The sequence below is a fragment of the Ipomoea nil genome, unplaced genomic scaffold (genome assembly GCF_001879475.1).
Source record: "Ipomoea nil cultivar Tokyo-kokei standard unplaced genomic scaffold, Asagao_1.1 scaffold1074, whole genome shotgun sequence".
In the NCBI taxonomy this organism is placed as follows: domain Eukaryota; kingdom Viridiplantae; phylum Streptophyta; class Magnoliopsida; order Solanales; family Convolvulaceae; genus Ipomoea; species Ipomoea nil.
In genome coordinates this window covers 3,819,540-3,842,214 of record NW_017617502.1, presented here as the reverse complement: position 1 = coordinate 3,842,214, position 22,675 = coordinate 3,819,540, and the positions used below count along the sequence as shown (strand labels likewise).

Sequence of the window (22,675 nt, the reverse complement as noted above, 5' to 3'; positions counted from 1 at the left end):
GCCAATGCAACAAACGGGGAGGGCACTCGGTGACTTGGAAATCCAACAAAGACCCAAACCCCAAACTCCTAATAGCATCCTTCTGCCGCGTTGACAGGTCCACTAGCGCATCAACAAGCACACTAGCCTGTGCCCGAATCTTAACAGCAGGCAAATCAGATTCCTACTCAGAACACACCGCACCACTAGAATCGCCATCAAAAGATGAACCACCCACACAGACATCATCAACAGCCTGCCACACCGGGTCTTGTTGCAACCTCGACAAGAACGCCAACGGTGGTGAAACGAAGTCATCGTCACTAACACAACTTTGATCCCCACCAGGAGCACACCGCAACACCCTTGTTTTCTTACCTAGAAAACAAAAGAACACAAAGATTAACACCTATGCACCACAACAAAACCCCACAAAACGAACAAAAATAAATAACAACACCGTACCAAAAAAACGGGCTTTGCAACAAACAACAAAAACCCAAACACACACCTGGCCCCAATGCAAAAATGGTTACCAATAAGATAACCAAAAACACATATATTGGTACCACCACATACACCAACCCCTTCCGCACACACAAGTAGAGCTAACGAGCCAGACATTCAAACATAACAAACCCAACCCGAGCACAGTACTGCCACAACGAACGCACACATATACCATCCACATTTTTATTTCCTATTTGACTCAGTAGAATCCCTCAAAATTATAAACATCTAACACAGTGGCACTGCCAAACACACAGAATAACAACACCCCCCCCCCCCCCCCACCAACATATCACCTATCCAGAATCAGACCAACCATAACAATTACCTACCAGCTAAAACTTAAATTTTCATAATCATTTATTCAACACTTTGAAAGGAAAAGCCAAGTTAAACTAATTTTGAACAGTTGCATATAGCATATATTAACTCGGACTTAAGCACATGAATAAAGCAGAAATAAATCACCAAAATTTTAAATACAAATCTGAATTAAAAAAAAATACTAAAATCATAAGAATGCCATACCATATACCTAAACCTCTTACACCCAACCTCATACCCATACGGCAGAAAACGGACATAAAAAAAAAAAAAAAAAAAAAAAAAAAAAAAAAAAAAAAAAAAAAAAAAAAAAACACACACACACACACACACACAACCAAAGAATAGATGAACACAACTAACCCCTCTACCCAAGTCCACCGTCTACACAGCCACCACCCAACACACACCTGCTAAACCCACCCAAACCCCAGCACCCCACAACCACGGCAGAACGCCATAAAAAAACCAAAAAAAAAAAAAAATCCGGGTAAAAATGCAGCCAAACAACACAACCCAAACCCCATTCCCATTCGTAATAAGTGAGTAATAACCAAAAACAGCAACCAATTAAATGATCAAAAACATGATTAGAAAACCCCCAAAATATGAAACCCTAAATCCAAAATCCCACATAAACATTGCAAAACCCCACAACACAACCAAACAACACACACAATACGCGTAGAAAGCAGAAACCCCCACCCAAATACAACAAAAACACACGGAAAACTACAAAAAAAAAAAAAGAACGACGATAGCACGTACCTCGGCCGACACCTGCGACCAGTGGTCCCCTCCACTCCGATATGCCCAGGTCCCCACCTTCTGCCATTGATACGTGGAAAGAAAAAACAAGAGATGAAAACACGCGATGCCCGATTCGTGAAGCCGCACAGAACGAGCGAGAGATAGGCAATGGTGAAGCCGGGAATCCCTGCGCGTGGAATAAAAAAGAGGAAGACTAATCTGACTAGGTAAGTACCACAACCAAAAAACCATAAATACCCTTCTAGGCCAAATAAAACCCATCACTTAACGTGAAAACAACACACACACGCAAAACATTAAAACGAATCTGGACCATCCAAATACAATATCCAACGGCCTCATATTGTCCACACATTTGTATTTTAAACCCTGTTTTCACCGGAATGTGTGTGTGTGTATATATATATATATATATATATATATATATATATATATATATCTCGTCATGAGACAACTTAATGACAATTAAATATAGTTCCAACACAATTTAATCGTAACTGTAAACTAAAAACATCGATAATACTCAAACCAAATGAAATATATATTTCATATCAATATAGAGTTAACATATATACATATTTCTTTTCAACAAATGAAATTAACTTACATATACTAAAACTTCCATGTTTTATTACCTCAATTTCCTTCATTTGAGCCTCCACATAAGCCTTCTTAGTGTTCTCCCATGCTGCAATAGCAGACAACTTTTTGTGTGTCTCTATGTACTTCTCAACACCAGCATTCTGGAACAAAGACGAATATGGACAAAATAGATAAGGTAAAAAATAAAAATAAAAACAAATATTAGAGAGGCTGAGAGAAGAAAATAATAAAGAGAAAAGAAAAGAACTGATAGGGTTTTTGTGCCTTTACGAATCTGGTTCAGGGCCACCTCGAATCTCATTTATCTCATTTATGTCGTTGATACCTAATTTATCAAACTAACTAATAAACTTCATGTGATTGAAGACTACACACCCTTATCAGTCATTAATTAACTCAATTCATCAAAGAACAGATCGATAACACATCCTTGTTTTCTTTACCCTACAATTTTTTTTAAAGCAACTGTGACTTTTATTGCCTTGAAAAAACTATCTATGTACAAAGAGACCTAAAAGTGACCTTCAAATGAACAAGGTCATGCTATGCACTAACTCTACCACATGAATGCACCTATGCCGTGCACTAACTAAGCATTCCCCAGCTGGCCAAACAAAAGGCCTACTGTCCAAGTCCAATATGGAAACTCTCAATACTCACAAACCATTTTCAAGCACACAATCCAATCAAGCAAAAAACAAGCTCAATCATCCATGCCCCACACCCTAAGCAATGGTACCATAACTCCCTTATTCATTTTCTCACAACTCACCACTACAACAACAATAAACCAATCTGCTTTTCCATATTTTCCTCCAATCCACCAACATGGCAACATATCTCTTTTTTCTTATGTTTTCTTTCATATCTTTTTTGGTTCAAATCGATGGATACTCCCACCTCAAAGTGCATGCAATGCAAGGAAGTAAGCATCAAGCAAGCAAGCAAGCATGCACCCATCATCCCCCCTACCTCTACACCCTCCCAGTCAAAAGAGTTCAGCCAATTAAGAGGCTAGCCCAACAATGCCAACCTACTGCACAGACAGAAACTGCATTCAAGCTCAAAACTGACAGGCATAGCATAAAAACACAGTTCACTGTACAAAACAAATCAAATTAAAGCTCCAGCATCTTCAGATTACCATTTCTGCTCCAACAGAGGGCACTGTAATTTCTACAGTGTATTGCCTCTGCAAAGTGATGACCAAGAGCCAGCATCCTCCTCTTCATTCTGCATGGTGCTACAGACTATGGAAGGTTCCAACATCTCTGTCATCACCCCCTCATCTGCAGCACCAGTCCAACCTGCATAAAATATTGTTACTTCACAATTTTCCTTCCTCATTTTTCCTCTCATCACACTCTTAACCCCCTACTCCCTCTCAGATTTTCAAAGCTCAGGGGGCACCCCTTCAATGCTTGCAACCAGCCAAACCTGTCATATAACCCTACAATTTGATTGAAAAGGAAAAATAGGCAGCAAAGTCCCTGCTATCTAAAAGGATACAAATGTTGCAAGTTCCACAATCGAATACTATATGTTGATAATCATTATGTTAACAATCTCCACAAACACAAAAACTAGAAACAACATTCACAATAACTTAGTAATTTTACAAACATCTATATATATGGTAGCTAGCTGACACCATTAGTTCTACTACTCAAAAACACTGTAAAAATTATATCATTTACACACATATATAACAATTAACAAGCTAGCTACAACCTTTTTACCCTTGTGAAATTAGGGAAATTAGGGCAAAAACATAATAAGATTTCAAAACTCAAAACTTAGGACAAACAATTGAACAAATTAAGATTTATAAAAAGGGCCAACTGCCAAGGGGGTGCGACCGCCGGGCACCGAACGGCGATGGGTGACCAGTGAGAATCAGAGAATGTGAGATTGTGAGAAACGAACTACGAACCTAAGGCGACGGTTGAAGATGGAGTTGGGCACTTGGCAAACAGGCGACTCCGCAACAGCCGACGGTTGAAGGCAGCGACTCCGCGACTGGTTTCCGGTGGTGAGGCAGAGCAAAGTTGAAATGGGTTCACGATAGAGAATTAGAGACTACAGAGAGGTGCCTAAAAATAAAATTTTAGTGGAAATTAAGTTTTAGTAAAATAATTTTTAACATCATAGCGAGTAATAATATCGTTCGTACTACTAGTGAGAGTATATTTTAAAAATTTTAAAAATAAATATAAGATCAAAATTTAATTACTAAATTATAAATCTTTAGTTAGAATAATTTTTAACACTTACCTAAATTATATAAATAATATATTAAATGAGAAGTTTTCTTACCCCATTAATTTTTTTTCACTAAAAATTATTTTTCTTGTCGTGATTTTAATTATATCCAGTCTCATTTTTCTTGTTCTTGAGCTCTAAAATGAATATTTAAATGCTTTATTTCAGAATAATACTAATAACAATAATGACAACAACAACAACAAAATTATACGGAACGGATAATTGTTAAAATTAAATTAAAGTTTATATATATCAAGTAACTTTTTTTTATATTTTGATAAGAGTTAATTCCTAAAATGGTCCTCCGATTATGGTCTTTTTTTCAAATTGGTTACTTGACTTTTAAGTGCACCCAAAGTAGTCTTTCGACTATTGAATTTTAAGTCAAAATGGTCCTCCATTAGTTTTGGTGTTAAGTACGTGAATGTTAAAATGAGGGGTCAAATTGGTAATTTAAGGTTTTTACTATAGTCAAAGGACTACTTTGAGTGCAATTAAAAGTCAAAAATCCAATTTGAGAAAAGACCATAGTCGGAAGACCATTTTAGTAATTTTCTCTTTATAGTTCAAATATGATTTGTACTCATTTTGATTAAAATGGGTTGATCTTGTACTTATTTTCATTTTCTAAATAAACAATCTTTTTACTTTAATTGTTAGCTAGAAAATTATTTTTTAAAAAAATAACTTAGAATAATAATTTTGATTATTAGCCTAGTACTTATATATAGTTGTACAAAGTAACATTAACTTTAGATTAATTCTTTATTATTCAGGAATGCTTGACATTGTGTATTTGAATTTTAATTTTCTATGATCATAAATAGGCATACATATAATGACAGAGTTATTGTGAAAAATTACAACCAAATGGACAACAGACATAAATCATTACTTATTAAAAAGAGAAAAGAAAAAAAAAAGACAACAGTTAAATACAAACGGATAAGAAAGATAATTAAAAAAAAATAATTCATTGACTATTACAAAAATACAATATTGGTTTATAGGGGCAGAACAAAAAATGTTGGTTAGTGGAGGCAAAAAAGAAAAAAAAAAAAAAACCTTCAAAACATAGTAAAAGAATATTTATAATAAAATATGAAATGGTTGGAATAGATTGTATATCATCGTTATTAATATTACTAGTATTTGCCCCGTGCGATGCACGGAAAAAAATTTATAAGTATTGTTGTAATGTTATGATACAAAGCATAATTAATTTTATTAAAAATGTAAGTATAGTTATACATTGTAATATTTAAATGTTAAGACCAATATAGGACCAAAAAAATGCATTCATATTGCTAATCTCATTTGCAATAATGATCTTACAAAGTTAAATGGACAGAGAAAGACTCGGACCACCTCATGGTTTACACACAAAAAAAATAATTATCTTACAAATCTATTAATATGCATTCACACTTAGGCGGGAAAATTTTTTCCCTACTTAATTTTACTTTACCTAACTTTCTTTGCAAAGGTTTGTGCTAACAGGTTGAAATTTATGTTGAATAACCTGATTTCCAGTGCGCAGAGTGCTTTTATTCCGGGGAGATTAATCTCGGATAATATAATGTTGGCATATGAGGTGCACCACTACCTGAAGAGGAAAACGCAGGGATAGAATGGTGTCGTGGCACTAAAATTGGACATGTCTAAAGCTTATGATAGGGTTGAGTGGTTGTATCTGGAGGTTGTAATGCTGAAAATGAGTTTTGCTAAGCAGTGGGTTGATTTAATGATGGAGTCGGTAACATCTGTGCGGTATAGTGTGCTACATGAGCACCGGCAGTTGGGGCCTATATTGCCGGGGAGGGGACTTCGTCAGGGGGACCCGCTTTCGCCCTATTTGTTTCTGTTTGTAACCGAGGGGCTCAGTGCATTGTTGGAGAAGAGAATGGCGGGGGGTGTGTTGCATGGTGTCACAGTTGCTAGAGGAGCCCCGGCGATCTCTCATCTTCTTTTTGCTGATGACTGCTTCTTGTTTCATCGGGCAAATTTGGATGAGAGTGTGCAGATGAGGTATGTTCTGGATACTTATTCTAAGGCTTCGGGCCAATGGGTTAATTATGATAAGTCCACTGCGTGCTTTAGTGCGAATGTTCAGCAGAATGTGCGGAATGAGGTGGTGGAGGTACTGGGGGTGGAGGAGGGGCTTACGAGTGGGAGGTATCTGGGGCTACCATCCCTAGTTGGCAGGAGAAAGAAGGAGATTCTGGGGTTCATCAAGGACAGAATACTTGCTAAGATCAGATCATGGAGTGCAAAGTTCCTATCCAGAGCGGGTAGGGAAGTCCTGTTGAAGAATGTGATTCAGGCAATGCCCACCTTTGCGATGATGATTTTCTTGTTACCTGTGGGGCTGTGTCGTGAGATTGAGACGTTGATGAATCAGTATTGGTGGACTGGCAGTGTAGGAGGGGGTCGGGGCATCCGGTGGCGCTCTTGGGAAGGGTTGTGTAAGCCGAAGGGTTGTGGTGGTTTAGGGTACCGGAAATTGCATGAGATGAATAAAGCATTGCTTGGGAAGCAAGCTTGGCGCTTGGTAACTAGGCCTCAGTCTTTGGTGGCTCGGGTTTACAAAGCGCGTTATTACCCGAGGTGTGGTTTCTTTGATGCAACGGAGGGTAGTAATCCCTCTTACATTTGGAAGGGTATTATGGCGGTACAAGGGGTGTTGAAGGAGGGGTGTAGGAGGGTCGTTGGGAATGGGGCGGACACGATAATTGGTATGGATCCCTGGTTGCCGGATGACAACAACCCATATGTGGAAACAGAGTTGCACCAGTCTGTCGTTGGAGCTCGGGTAACGTCTTTGTTGAATGACCAAGGTGGGATTCTGATTGTGTTAATGATATTTTTAATTCCCGTGATGCTAGACTGATAATGAATATTCCGGTTAGTTGGCGCAGGCCTGTTGATCGTTGGACTTGGCATTGGGATCCGAAGGGGATGTATTCTGTTAAGTTATGCTACAAACGGATTACCATGGTTGCCTCGGATGATCGGCCTTGGTCACGTATATGGAATCTACATGTTCCCCCTAAGGTAAAATGTTTCTGTTGGCAGCTAGCTTCTGAGTTTCTTCCCACACGTGATGCGTTGGCTGTGAAAAGGGTAGCTTGTTCACTTGATTGTCATATGTGTAGGCTGGTGGCCGAATCTGCGGTCCATCTGTTTGTTAACTGTGCGGAGGCCAGGCGGGTTTGGAACCTTTTGGGTGTGCCGCAGCTAAATGCTTATGCAGGTGATAATGTCTCTGATTGGTTTTTTTGGTGTGTTAGTAAGTTGTGTGCTGACACTTTGCCAGGGTTTGTAATGGTATGTTGGGGATTGTGGACAAGCAGGAATGATAGTGTCTGGAAGGGCTATGTGCATAATTCAGCCATGGTGGTGCAGCGTGCCCTAGACTTTCTGGAGGGGTGGCGTGGTGCGAATCAGGAACATCGTGTGAATGGCCCGGTGGACGCTGACCACTGGAAGAAGCCGCGGTTGGGCAGATTTAAATTAAATACGGATGTTTCGGTTCGGCAGGAGGAAGGACGGATGGGTTTGGGTTGGGTGCTGCGGGATGATAGTGGGGGATTCTTGGCGGCTAAGAATGTGCTTGTAGCAGGAGCTTATTTGGTGAAGGAAGCTGAGGCCTTGTGTGTAAGAGAGGCTCTCAGCTGGCTGAAGGCTACGGGACTAGGAGGTGTGGATGTGGAGATGGACTCACTACTGGTATGTAATGCTATTCATTCTGTGTCTTATGGTTCAGCTTTTGGAAATTTGGTAGATGATGTAAAGGATTTGGCATCTGAAATTGAGGATGTTAAATTCTACTTTGTTAAGCGATCTGCGAATCGTGCCGCTCACTGTGTTTCTAGGGAGGCCTTTTCTGAGTCAGGTTGCGGGGAGTGGCTGGACTCCCCTCCATCTTTTCTTGTAAACATTCTTCATTCTGATATAATGAATTAAGTTTACTTTCTCAAAAAACTAATCAAAATTACAAACTATTAAAAAGTTAGTACATATATATTTAAATCAAAATTGATATATAATACTCATAGAAATTAATTTTTTTTAATTCATGATTACATGAATTTATAAATTTGTACGCATTTTTTATCTTGCATCTTTGTGTTGTATAGGCTCAACAATCTCTTTCATATATATATATATATATATATATATATATATATATATATATATATATATATATATATATATATATATATATATATATATATATATATATATAAAGATTTATGATGATTATGATGTTCCTAAACCCTTGATATTTCATAACTCTCAAATGCACCAAATGGAGGAAAAATTTTTCACCTTGATTCTGTTATATTATATATAGAGATAGAGATATTCATAAATACTTTTTAATTTAATTAGATCAACTCTAAGTATTTTATATTAATTTAAATACGATAATACACAATTGAAACTTTTAGATTATATTAACTAGATAGTTCATAAAAATGAAATTTTCTTTTAAAATATTAACAAGATAGTTCAGAATGGTCCTTTGACTTTTAATTGCACCCAAAGTAATCCTCTAACTATAGTAAAAAACTTAATTACTAGTTTTAACTTTTACTCATTTTTTTTTTTTTTGAAAATTAACTTTTACTCATTTAAATACTCACTTAACACCAAAACTAACAGAGGACCATTTTGGCTTAAAATTCAATAGTCAGAGGACCACTTTGTGTGCAATTAAAGAAACCAATTTAAGAAAAGGCCATAGTCAGAAGATCATTTTGAGAATTAACTCTTTTGATAATTCATAATAATTTTGACTTTTTAATTAGTACATTCTCTAGCTGTTAAATAATAATAACAACAACAATAACAACTATCTCTATCTCTATCTCTATATATATTCTTCTAAAAGGTTGAACCCCAGCCCTAATGGGCCCCCCACACCCCGGCCCGACAAAGCATTTGGGAGGATGTAAATCATGGTGACTCAATTGAACGTGAACCACAGAGGTTAGACCGGTCACCGCTGGTGAGACACTCGATCCCTGATCATTCTTCCAAAGTTTCACCTCTATGACCAGTTGAGCTACCCATGCGGGCTATCACTATATATATTAAGGCTATAGTTTGACAATCTAGCTGAAAGCTTAAAAGGAGTTGAAAGTTGAAAAGTTATAAGCTAGGAGCTGAAAACTAAAGAGCGGTTAAGCTAGTTGTTATGTTTGAAAGTGTTTGGTAAAATTAGCTTTTTGATAAGTTGATACATGTAAAAAGAAAAAAAAAAGGACATTTTCATAAAATTTAAATTAGTTTGTTTACATATTAAAATTTAATATTTTGTCTTTAAAAAAATTAACATTTTGAAATAAAATTATTAGCATAATCATGATTTAGCATCTCATAATGAAGTAGCAATATTCTTGCGAATCTCCTTCATCTAATAATAATAATAATAATAATAATAATAATAATAATAATAATAATAATAATAATAATAATAATAATAATAATAATAATACTTCGTAATAATAATAATTACTGTGAAAGTTACGGATAAAGGAGAAGAGAAAATGATTTTAATTGGGAAGGATAAATGATGTCATTTTTTTAAAATAATAAGGAAAAAGATGGAAAAAAAAATAAAAGGTTTGGAAGCTACTAGCTTATTTTGAAACGCTACCTAAGGTAGCGTTTCAAAATAAGTTATTATTTTAAGCTACGAGCTTATTTTGGGAACATTACCAAATCGAGCTTATAACTTATTAGTACCTTAAAATAAGCTATAAGCTTCTAAATAAGCTCTGCCAAACAGAGCCTAAAGCAAAATAATGGCCACAAAATTTTCCCTCCAAAATGTGAATGCATTTTGATAGAAACAAGATTAGCAAGTATGAATGCATTAATTGTGTGGGTAGATGTATTTATACATTTTTTTTGAAGTTATTGTGTGTATTTATATTTTATAAATTATATATTATTATATCTCTATCTCTATCTCTATATATATTAAAGCAAAATGAAATAGGAAAAAAGTTTATTGTGTTCAAATTTATTGGTAAAGTTTTATATTTAATATAATTTGTGTATATATTCATTTAAACCTCAATTATAATTAATTTGACTCCACATATATAAAAATGAGAAATTAGATATAAAATAAACATTGTTCTTACATAAATAATCTTTTTCAAATAAATAAGTTTTTTGTGGAGATTTTCGACAAATATTACCTGTTATTTTATTTACAAATTTTATTTAAATAGATTAGTTATATAATTATTTTCAAAAAAAAAAAAAAAGATTAGTTATATAATTAAAGTAGTTATTTCAAATTCAAATTCAAACAAAAAAAAAAGTAACGATATACTTTAAAATTAACATAATAATAACATAATTAAACTTTTAAAAATATTAAATATTACATTGTATATTTATACTTACATTTTTAATGAAACTAATTATGAGTTGAAGAACTCAAGTACGTTTTTCTGTTTCCACAACCATTACTTTCTTTGCTAATTTAGAGGATGTCCAAAATTTAATTCGTAAATTTGTTAAATTCATAATAGTCCGTGCATCGCACGGGATAATTACTAGTTACTATTGAAATAAAATAATAATTTATATTTTTAGCCTAGACCTTGTGGTCAAGTAGCACTAGTTTTTTTTTTTTTTTTTTTTTTTTTTTTTTTTTTTTTTTAGCTAGAATGTCATAATTTATAATGTGTTTTGTTGTAATACTATTGTTGTGCATATAAGGACTAAATTGTTGTGATATAAATGCATAATAAGTTTCCGAGAGTTTGATTTTGTAGCTCTAACATAAGCTGAAGAAATTCAATTTCTTCGATTTACGCGTATAGGTTTAAATGCTAAAAACATTTAAAATATTCAAAACAAATGAAGAATCAAAGGTAGAAAATCAAACAACTAAATACATATATAAAAAAAGTTAGATTTAAATATAAAAATGAAGCTAAAGAAAAGAGAAGATAAGTACGTGTTTGAACTTAATTGACTCCAATGAAGTGTGAGGCCACAGTTGTGACGATTGAGAAGATCAGAGTATGGGAGAGCTATGCTTAAGAGAGAGAAAAAAGAGAAACATGAGAGAAAGGGGGAGAGAGAGAGAGAGATAAAGTTGAATATGAGAGAGAAAGGAATAATGAGCCAAGAGGAGGAAAAAGAGAGTCAAGCCGGGGGGGAGGGGGGTGGGGAAGAAAGCCAATCATGAGAGATACGTGAGAAAAATCTTTTGGTTCAAGTTATCTAATATAACCACGGGAATGTGACATTCCTAAGCTTACATTCTCATGTTTGGTTCATGTTATCTTACTTTTCAAATGGAATGTAACATTTCCAAAGGAATGCAACATACCCTCCACATAGGATTTTGAAGGGAATGTGATTCCCTTACATTTCTTAGGTTATCTAAGAGTACCATGCATGTTCAAACATTTTTCCCTTTTAATTCTAATTATTAAAAAATATATATTTATGTGGACTTATTAATTATTATATGCATCATTTTAAATTATTTTTCTAATTATATATTTTATTTTATTTTTTATTACGTCATATTAACTTATAAAATAATTTTATTTCACAAGTTATGTTAATTAATTATTGTTAAATCATGTAATTATATATGATACTATTATCTTATTTATTTAGATAAACTTCTCACCAATATGGAAAGATGGAGAAGGGGATTGACCAACGACACAACATGCAAAGCCTGCGGAAAAGCTGAAGAGTCGATGGCTCACATCTTTACGACGTGCAACGTAGCGAGGGAAGTATGGAGGCGGTCCTACCACCCGATCTCCTTCCGCAACAGCCTGATAACCAACCTGTCCACATGGCTGAAGAAGAACTGCACTGAGAAGGAATTGCTAGATGGAAGACCCTAGGGCACAACTTTCATCTATTCCTGTTGGGAGTTGTGGAAAGCGAGGAACAGGCTGATCTTTGAAAATGTCACGACACCACCTTCTGAAATCGTCAGGAGAGCGAATTCGTGGACTCAAGAGTCCATTGACGTTTTCTCCAAATTGTGTGATAAACAGGGAAGAATCAAATGGGTATCTTGGCAACCTCCGGAACCGGGTTGGACAAAACTGAACACTGATGGAGCTTCTAAATCTTCGGCTTGCCCGGGATCACACTGGGGCTTGGTTATTTGGGTTTACCACCAACATTGGGGTTTCTAATAGCTTTGCGGCAGAGATGTGGGGCTTAAGGGAGGGCCTACGGCTTGCGAAGGATAGAGGGGTTCGAAGAATCGTTCTGGAGCTGGATTCTGAAGCCGTAGTGGCCATCATGAACGACGATAGTTCAACTGGCGAGTACTCGTCATCCTTGGTGAAAGACTGTAAGCTCTTGGTTACTAGCATGGACCACGTTATCATTAGACATACTCTACGGGAGGGCAACAAATGCGTGGATCACCTGGCCAATCTGGGTCAAGATGCTCCTTGGGGGACCTCATGGCTTGAGCTCCCTCCGTTAAGCCTCCATCCTTTTCTTGCGGCCGACGCCTTTGGGGCAACCGCAGTTAGAGTTTGGTAGTTCTCGGCTCTTTTCCCTGTCTTAACGGGTCTTTTTCTACCAAAAAAAATTATCTTATTTATTTATTTTAATTTAAACGTTTATTCAAATATATGAAAATATGTTAAGGTATTACATACCTCAATTTTAACATAAAAGATAACCCCTAAACGAAACAAGTTTATATTACATACCTCAATTTTAACCAATCACATAAATCTAACATTCTCAATATTCTAACATTCCTACCAATCTAACATTTCCTATAGTAATCTAACATTCCGTGAACCAAACGATCCCTTAAATAATACTTTTCATTTCTTTCTTTTTCTTTGTCTAATAAAATCGAAAGCATACCTATGTATTGTATTTGTTAAACATGAGTTTGTTTTTTTGTGAAAAGGTTGTCCGGATTTTAAGAATTTTGAGAAGCAACAGGACATGCATTTAAAAAAGTAGGCCAGATTGAACACGACATTTTACCCGAATCGCTAATTCTTATCCGCTGCTCCCAGAATTACAAAACCCGAAAACACAAATAAGAAGACGAAGAAGAAGAAACGAAAATGGAGAAGGCGAAAGCATTCATTGAAGGAATAAGCAAGGAAGAATCTGAGCTACTGTCCTCACTCACCATTCCTCCCCATCGAGTCAGCGTCGAGTCTAGTTTCTACGAGTACTACGCCATAAGAGGCATCCGAGTTGACCGAGTCGAACCCGGCTTCGTCTCCTGCACTTTCAGAGTCCCTCATCGCCTCACCGTGAGAACAATCCTCTTCCATTTTCTTCTTTGTTTTTGATGTTTCTGAGTTGTCGATAATTGGAGAAATATTTTAATTTTAATTCAATTTTTGTAGGACAGAGAAGGGAAATTAGCATCGGGTGCGATTGCGAACCTGGTTGATGAAGTGGGAGGTGCGGTTGTACACGTGGAGGGTCTCCCCATGAATGTTTCTGTGGACATGTCAATCTCTTACCTTTCTGCTGCAAAGTTTGATGTAAGCTTCCCCTTCTCTCGTATCTTCATTCTCAACAGTTTATGAATTTCTTCTGATTTACCTTTATTTCTTCATCCTTTATCTCTATAATTATGTTATCATCTATAATTTGTTACTTTAAGCTATTTGGATTTTGGGTAAGTGTTTCACATTGATCTGAAGAACCATTCCTGATTGATTTCACACTTGAATTTTAGTCCCAGGAATTGCATCTTTTCACCCAGTGTGTATATACTCTATAGGCTACAAATTGGAAAAATGTATTTTACTTTTTCTATTAGGGTTTAGAAGCAAGGTGCTTGTCTTTCATCCTCTCCAATCTAAGTAGAATTCTCTTCAGTTTTCTCAAGCCATATCATGTTGTTGAAATGCAATGCCACTTGAAAATACTATTATCTAATTAAGATGAAAGAAAGGGATAAAATGCATTCCATCTTAGGTAAGGCTGATAATGTAGTGTTAGAATCGTTAAACCTGCAATCATCCCTGTTGCGATAGAAAAAGACGAAGGGGGAGGGGGAAGAAGAAAATAAACAGAAACAGCATTGATCCTAGGAACTAGGAAGGGAAAACTCTATGATACACTGTTCTTTCCTAGGCTTCACAATTTGAACTTAAAGCTGGCATTTGCTTATCTGTGTTTGAATTCCTCTTTTTCTTGTTTAGCTTTCCACCATGGTCTGGTTCTGTTTGATTGATTATTTGATTACTAAGTGTTCGACTACCTCTACTTAAGACATTCCTGTTTAGCTTTCCATCATGGGCTGGTTTTGAACGTAAATCGTACTTGTTGGATTACTAATTTTACGTCTACCTCTTCTTATGGCTTACTGACAGGACGAATTGGAGATCGTTGGACGATGCTTAGGTAAAAGAGGAGGGTACTCCGGAACGAGTGTGCTGGTGAGGAACAAGTTGACAGGGGAACTTATTGCTGAGGGCCGGCATTCGTTGTTTGGTAGACATGTCAGTAAGATGTGATGTGATGGCATGTTCTAATGCTTTTGTTCCCTTAAAGAATAGAGACAGGAACTCTTAATAACATGACTACTGCATTACCTTTTTCCTGTACATGCTGGTTTCATTGATGCAATCAGATTTCATCTGTAGTTCAATAGCAATATATATATATGTAGCATATTTATATTATATACAGAGTAGTATTTAAGCATTTCATTGAATTAGAGTCTGAATGTTGAGAGTAGATGAGCTTTCAAAATAGTTGAGCATTGTAATATTTACAGCTAAATTTAACTTTCAAAGGTGCAGTTGTTAAACCCTTTAAGAGAGAATATATGGGTTTATAAGACCAGTTTGTCTAACCAAGCTTTTGTTTCGGGGGAAGGAGTTAATTGATTGGATTCAATCTTTCAGTGTGGTTTAACCCAGGTGATTATAGCTCAATTGAGTGACTTTGCTCCAATCTTAGATTATAACAAATATATTTGTTTTCAAGGAGAAACAAGAACCATGATCTCACATTTTAAGCACCTAAAACCATCATCTTGATTCTTGCATTAAGCATTGCAAAATCTCTCAAGGGCATATGGTTCTAATGACACCCTTTGGAAGAGAAACAAAGATATGTGTATATGAGAACAAATCTTTTATTATAACTTTTTAGCCCAAAAAACAAATATATTTGAAATTCCAGTACAACAGTGCTAACCACAAACTTCCCAACTGTCACCATTTGAGATTACACTTGAATAAATATGGTAAAAAGAATTTTCATGCCTTGAACCCCTTATGGACAAAGGGTAAATTTTAAGGCAATGGGATGTAGTAAGTACAAACAGACCAAGCAGCTTCCCCTCTTACTTGCGCTTTCAAGCCTCGAGTTTGATGGCTGTGTCGAGAGCATCCAAAGTGTTCTGCTGAGCCCAAAGTTGCGCGTACCTTCCTTGCTTCAACAGTAGAGCCTCGTGTGATCCCTGCTCCACTACTCTTCCATTCTCCAAAACAATAATCTAGCAGTAACCAACCCAACAGCCAAATATGAAGAACGCGTTGAGAGAAAAAGAGGCTAAAGAAAATTCTCGTATAAATACCTCGTCACATTGCATTGCAGTAGTTAGCCTATGAGCGATAAAGATAGAAGTACGATTATTTGACAAAGACTTCAAAGCACCCAAGATTTCCGCTTCGGTGGTGCTATCAAGTGCACTTGTAGCTTCATCACAAAGCCTAAGGAAATACAAGAATAGTGAGAACAAGGAAATGAAAATAGAGCACCACTTCACCTTTTCATTCAGGGCTACAGTTACATTGTTGGCTTAAGCTCATATTTGGTTAGACAGGAGAGTTTGTAACCAGAGAGCGAAAGTAATTATGTAAACAAGAACAGGATTTGATAATAGAGAAAATACTTACATAATTGCCGGTGATTTGAGGAATGCACGAGCTAATGCCACCCGCTGCTTCTCACCACCACTTAACTAGAAGGAACCAATGAGGGAGAAAGAAAAGCATATCACTGAACTACTCGAAAATTGCAGCTCATATCTATTCATGAATAACCAACCATATGGAAATGATATACAATCTCAATCAATATAATTGTTAGGGAAAATTGTAATTTATGCCCCTCCATAATTATCAATGTCACCCCTGAATTATTAGTAGTGTAAATGTTGTCCCTCAATTTTCAAAACGGTACATATAGTGCCCTACTGTAGTGTATATGTTGCCCCTCATTTTTCAAAATGGTACATATTGCCCCTCCTGTATGGTACGGGAGGGGCAATATATGTACTGTTTTGAAAATTGAGGGGCAACATTTACACCACTAATAATTCAAAAGTGACATAATTGAGATATTATAGAGGGGCATAAATTACAATTTTCCCTAATTGTTATTTCCAAGGAACCACAAAACCAACAAAGGAGCGAGAGAGGCTAGGAATTATGTTAAATATCTGCACATGCTCTTCGTTATAAACTCAAGAAGATTTAAGGGGAGAGAGGCTCACCTTAAGTCCACGTTCCCCTACCACAGTTGAATATTTTTGAGGAAACTTCATGATAGTATCATGAATAGCCGCTTGTCGAGCAGCATCATATACCTAATAGCAGATGCATTTGGAGGAGAATAAGGCAAAAGCAGTACACAAGTATTGCAATGGTTGGAATAACAAGCAACAATCTATTGTCCACCAACCTCTTCTTCTGTTGCTGAAAGGCGACCATAATGAATATTGTGGAAGATAGTATCGTTAAACAAGACCTGAAATAGGGCACAAGTTTCTTTTACCGTGAATTTCACGTTTGAATAAGTATTACTGAAAAAGAGAGATCGCTGCTTTTGAATCACTCACAGTATCCTGCGGAACAACACCAATAGATTTCCGTAGACTCTCAAGCGTTACTCCCTGAATATCTTGACTATCTATCCTTATCTGCCATATAGCACATAAACCCACCAGAAATATATGAATGAAATTGAAGGGAAAGTATAATATAAACCAATGAAAAATAAAAGGGATTTGCAGTACAAAATATGTTTTCCTTATCTTACATTCCCAGAATTGGTGTCAAAGAATCTGAAGAGTAGTCTAAGAATGGTTGATTTACCTACAAATATAAAGCAATTTAGGCTTTAACACAAAGAATAACTAAAATAACAAGGAAAAATCTGAAGCATTACCACTCCCACTGGTTCCTACAATAGCAACACTTTTTCCGGCAGGTACAACAAAAGATATCCCATCAAGAATCTTTCTATCTGTTAAATAACTTTGACAAAGAAAAGGGAAAAAAAGGGGGAAATAATAAGAATGAAATTCCATGTGACTTTTCAAGTTGCAATGAGAATAAGCTGGAACAATCTTTTACCAATTTCCCCACAGGACTAAGTGAACCTGGTGAAGCATTGGCATTCAAGGGAGAATGAAATACACATTAAGGTGGGCAGGCCAATCTATTTGGTTGCCAGTCATGAACATAATCCCTCTTTAATTTTGCACACTAAATGTGCACATTTGCGAAATGCATGGAGGAGACAATTTAATCGAACTATACAGAAAAAGACTAAGCATTGTCTCACTAGTAAATGAAGAACGTTATGTTCCATGACTAAAAAACAGATTGGATGTTTTGAAATGTACCTGAAGTGAACGTTGTCAAATTCAATGGCACCACCATGTAACTTCAGAGCCTTTGCATTATCTGCGTCTCTAATTTCAGCCCTCTCCTGTGTCAATCAATAAATGCTTGTAAAGTCTACAAGTGCACAATTATATATGCAATTGTATGCATGCACACTAAAGACAAGTGCAATAGAAGTGGACAAGAATGCAGCAGCAATATTAAAGAAGCTTATAGATACCTCTAGTAACTGAAACATAGCTTTCATGTCAACCAGGCTCTGGATAGTCTCTCTGTATACACTTCCAAGGAAGTTGAGTGGAAGAGAGAGTTGGAACAAGAGCCCATTAACCATAACCTGCACTTAAGAAGTGAAATTATTTTTTTGAATGCTACTGACTCTATTACAATGTAGTATCTGTTCATAACTACTTTCTCAATCTACTGAAGCACAAAGAGCCAACAACGCCTCCACTGAGGCTCGAACTCACAACCTCCCATATGGGAGTCCAACCCGGGTGCCATTAGACCACAAGGTCTTGGCAAGAAGTGAAATTATTAGCTCAAAAGTAGGCATCATAAAAAAGTGAAGAAAGTTGACCAAGGCAACGAGTAGCGGAGAATTCACTTACCAGGTCACCAACGGTCATTACACCATTCATGATTCCATTAGAACATAACACCATAGCAGCAGAAAGAGCTGTACTAAATATTGCACTTTGCCCGAAGTTCAAAACTGCAAGACTACGCTGTGTTTTTAAAGCAGCATTTTCATATCCTGAAGATAAAAATAAAATAAAATAAAATTTAAAAATAATAATAATAAAAGTAATGATATATAATTAATACAAGTGATCCGCTTAAAACAGAGCTACAAATGCCTGCAGGAGAAATATATTTCTCCTTGTATGTTTTATGGTAGCACATTCAAGTCCACATATGCTCTGATTCTTAAATCCTAACTACTTATTACAATCTAGTTAGCTCTTGAACTTGGAGATCAACTTAATTGATGGAGAAAAATACTCTAGAAGCTCTGTTTGCCATAACCTTAATCTACCAGATCACCATAAATGCTAGATGTCATTATGTTAATGGAAAGAAATCTGTTGCCTTATGTAGAACTAAGCTAAATATAAAACATTTTCCAGTGCACTTTAGTCAGTAGTATACTTCTCAACTTACAACATAGTGAAGAGAAAGAAGTTATAAAGAGTGAATAAGCTTACTCTTCAAAAACTCATCGTATTTGTCTGCTTCATAATTCTCATTGTTGAAATACTTCACAGTCTGAGAGATAATACCAAATGTTAATTTTTGGCAAAATGTTAGCTACCATAAGTGGAAAATTTTACCAATACAAGGAAAACAAGGGACTCATGGTAAAACTCAAATTACCTCATAATTGATGAGTGAATCAATTGCCCTAGTGCTTGCATCATTATCAGCTTTATTCATCTCCTTACGAAACTTAGTTCGCCACTATAAATCAATTCAAGGACAGGTAACATTTATTAAAAATACCAGAACTCAGATCAAGAAAACTCAAGCACAATATTAGAGAACACCTCAACTGGTAAACATGTACCATCCAAGAATCCAATCCAAGAATTAGTAAAATGGAGGAAAACAGAGAGCATAGACAGTTTTCATGAACAAAAACATGTTTGAAGAAAATATAAAAAGACAACATAGAACAGACAACCAAAATCAGAAATGTATATCTGCGATATCCTCCTAAATCCTCCTCAAAACTTCTCCCAATTATGCATGGCATCATAAAAAACTGTGGTAATGGAATATCCAAGGAAGCAATGAAATAATATCCAACAAATAGTTACCTGTGTCACAGTCAATGTGAAAGCAACATATGCAGCCACTGACAGGGAAGTGATCAATGCAAATGGTGCTCCAAATTTGTATGCAAGTATACCTGATACCATAGAAATCTGAAAGGCTTCATTGTTAAAGCTGCAGAGGTAACAATCAAAATCCAAGAAACTAACTATTAACAACTATTCTCAGAAAAAAATGATTAACAATAGAAACCTGCATACCTCTAATATTGTTGGAACAACATTAAATACCATTGACGAAAGAATGAAATTAATAGCACGGCTACCACGATCTATGATCCGGTTTAGACCACCAGTTTCTCGACTAAAAAAATACAAATAAAAAAAATAAAGATAAGTAAAGCAGAGAAGAAATTAACTAAATAAACTAGCTCTAAAAGGTTCCATGATACAGGTCTTCTTTTTTTGCTCGAAACAAGTATAGAATGTAGACAATCAATTAAACAACAAATATCTCTAATACAATTAATGAATATTCCCAATTCAATTAACAAAAGGCAAATATAACACCCCGAACAATGGGGACTAATCCTTATAAAGGAGGACTAAAATATACCTCACTAGTCACTAGCATTGCTTTTAGTGAGGTTCAAACCCCCTAACCGTTTGGTCAAGGGCTCTAGCCTGAAGACCTTCGAGGCTTTGACAATTGGACAAGCCTTTAGGTTCACCATGATATAACATTTTAATAGGTGAACTTTAGTCCCTTGGAAATGTTGGAGGTAAATAATACAAACAAGTCAATATCCATCGATCAGGTATTCAAGTCTCCTTTTATTGTACAAGTGCCAGAAGTAGTATGCTAAGATGATCAGACCAGAATGATTCTTGAGGAAACATTGACCTCCTGTAGGTACATAGACTTCCAAATCTCTAGCTTATCAACATAGAACAAGTTATTCAAATATTTAAACATGTCTTAAGGAAATACCTGAGGTGGTACTGCAGGTCGAGCTCATGCAAATGTGAAAAGACCTGCAAAAGTTGAGGTCTGTTATGTGTCAGCATCCAAAACTCAAGTGCAGTAGAAACTTCATTAAAAAATAAATGAACAAACATACACAAGGTGAACATGAAATCAGATATAACTGGAATGTTAATAAAGTTTATGGCACATAAAAGTATCTTGATATTCAAATGATGGGTAAAAAACATTATGGTAATGTCCTAATGCAGACCCCTTACATGTTTATGCATTTGTATTCTTTATGTAATTGAAACTTGTTAACTTTTCCCTCAAATTTTGGAAGAAAATCTGTACTGGACTAAAAGCTTAGCAGATGTTACAACCCCCAAACCAGTGTAACTATGCAATAGGAAAATTAAGGGAGAGAAAGGGGACTATTTGCCCTATACCTTTCTAGAAACTGATCGGATTGTTCTAAGCGCCACCTTAGAAAACACAGCTGTTCGCAATTCTGAACCATTTTTAAAATGCAAGAAGAAAAACAATTAACAACAGAAAGGCATTCTGAGCATGCAGAAGAATAGAAGGAACCAAAGACTCAAGACTTTGGTAGTAATAATACAATAATAAAAATCTGGGTAGAGAAAGGAAAACAAATGAGATGCACTAACAATTACATAGCTAAGTACCATTGAAAGCAGATGCACATGACCGGGCTATCCCATATCCTATCAAAACTGCAGCTGGAGACACAAAAAGAGCTAAAGCAGTTGCATTAGCAGAAGTAAACTGAGCCAGTGTGCTAGCATTGCCAGTTGCTGTTGTTAACCAATCAACAGCAAGCTTAAACAGAAAAGGAACTTGAACATTCAGTACCTGTGAAGGAAAAGAAGACACATTTACCAGACACCAATTCAATCAAAGTATTCAAACAATTCTATGGCCCATCTAAAAGAAGAATACCTTGGCCCCAACTAATAGACCTAAAGCGGCCACCACTCTCAACCGGAACTCCAGATTATCCTTCATCCACAGGTATTTTGCGAGAGTGCCTATAATTCTTGTGTCGTTTATTTGATTGCCCGAGCCTTCTTTGACAATTTTCCCAGACTGCTCTTGCTTAACAGGTGGCTTTTTGCCCAATGCACCACCATCTGTAGAAAACATTGCAAACCCATTGGGCAAACGAACCTTCATCACGCCAATTCCCAGTAAAAACAAAAAAAAAAAAAAATTTAAAAATTCAGCACTTTGGAATTTCAAACAATGTATACATATAAAACACATACATAAACTTATACACGCAATCAAGCACAGCACAAAGCGAGAGAGGGAGAGAGAGAGAGAGAGAGAGAGAATTACAGGGTCTTGGGGGTTTTTGGGTGGGAAATCAGAAAGAAAGGCATTGACTTGTCCCAAGGAAGAGGGGCAAGCGGTTCTTGTAGACCCCCAGAGGCTTCGTCTGGTGGAAAGCCGTCTGGAGAAAACGGCATATCGATTAATGTGAGCAATTCGAAGAGAGCTGGCGCAGTTGGGCGACTGCAGATGCACCGAGCGGGATGGAACGTAATTCAAAATCAAGGACTCTGCTTTGGGGAAGAAGAGCTCGCTAGCCCTAAAACACCTGGAAGCCATCGAATTTCTCAAGAAACTGGAAACCCAGTCGATGAATTAGGCAAACAACTCCTCCAGTCCCGAGCTAGAATATAATAGAATCTCTATCTGCGCCGGCGGTTACGACAGGCGGCCGTACATACACAGACAAATCCTCCTTTGCGTCAACTTGTAGTTGTGTTCCTTCACGACTTCACCAAGACACAAAGTAACTCCTCCGTAATAGA

The 22,675-nt window shown here is 36.3% G+C and overlaps 3 protein-coding genes across 5 annotated transcripts; 1 reads left to right on the top strand and 2 right to left on the bottom strand.

Moving 5' to 3' along the window:
- Positions 1–23: 23 nt before the first annotated feature.
- LOC109182831 lies at positions 24–4,252 on the bottom strand. Of its 2 annotated transcripts, XM_019333043.1 has the most exons (4): positions 3,332–4,252; positions 2,220–2,309; positions 1,582–1,750; positions 24–357 (listed from the first exon to the last, which is right to left on the bottom strand). In XM_019333043.1, the coding sequence occupies exons 1-4, from the start codon at positions 3,332–3,334 to the stop codon at positions 164–166; spliced, it is 456 nt and encodes a 151-aa protein (XP_019188588.1). In that variant the 5' UTR covers positions 3,335–4,252; the 3' UTR covers positions 24–163. The 2 variants fall into 2 exon arrangements, 1 of the variants encoding a protein (XP_019188588.1); XR_002054442.1 differs by lacking the exons at positions 24–357; positions 1,582–1,750; positions 2,220–2,309 and adding an exon at positions 2,696–3,220.
- A 9,208-nt stretch (positions 4,253–13,460) lies between these two features.
- LOC109182832 (acyl-coenzyme A thioesterase 13-like) lies at positions 13,461–15,182 on the top strand. Its single transcript, XM_019333044.1, has 3 exons — positions 13,461–13,748; positions 13,845–13,985; positions 14,823–15,182. Exons 1-3 carry the CDS (start codon positions 13,554–13,556, stop codon positions 14,964–14,966), a joined length of 480 nt encoding a protein of 159 aa, XP_019188589.1. The 5' UTR covers positions 13,461–13,553; the 3' UTR covers positions 14,967–15,182.
- Positions 15,183–15,574: 392 nt separating this feature from the next.
- Positions 15,575–22,675, bottom strand: LOC109182829 (ABC transporter B family member 25, mitochondrial). Of its 2 annotated transcripts, none has more exons than XM_019333038.1 (20): positions 22,197–22,675; positions 21,798–22,025; positions 21,524–21,710; positions 21,284–21,345; positions 20,859–20,902; positions 20,129–20,231; positions 19,913–20,020; positions 19,470–19,553; positions 19,301–19,361; positions 18,704–18,849; positions 18,313–18,429; positions 18,092–18,177; positions 17,632–17,720; positions 17,503–17,558; positions 17,303–17,383; positions 17,146–17,211; positions 16,958–17,050; positions 16,359–16,423; positions 16,037–16,172; positions 15,575–15,955 (listed from the first exon to the last, which is right to left on the bottom strand). In XM_019333038.1, the coding sequence occupies exons 1-20, from the start codon at positions 22,467–22,469 to the stop codon at positions 15,815–15,817; spliced, it is 2,226 nt and encodes a 741-aa protein (XP_019188583.1). In that variant the 5' UTR covers positions 22,470–22,675; the 3' UTR covers positions 15,575–15,814. The 2 variants fall into 2 exon arrangements, with proteins under 2 accessions (XP_019188583.1, XP_019188584.1); XM_019333039.1 differs by having other exon boundaries at positions 21,798–21,988; positions 22,197–22,674.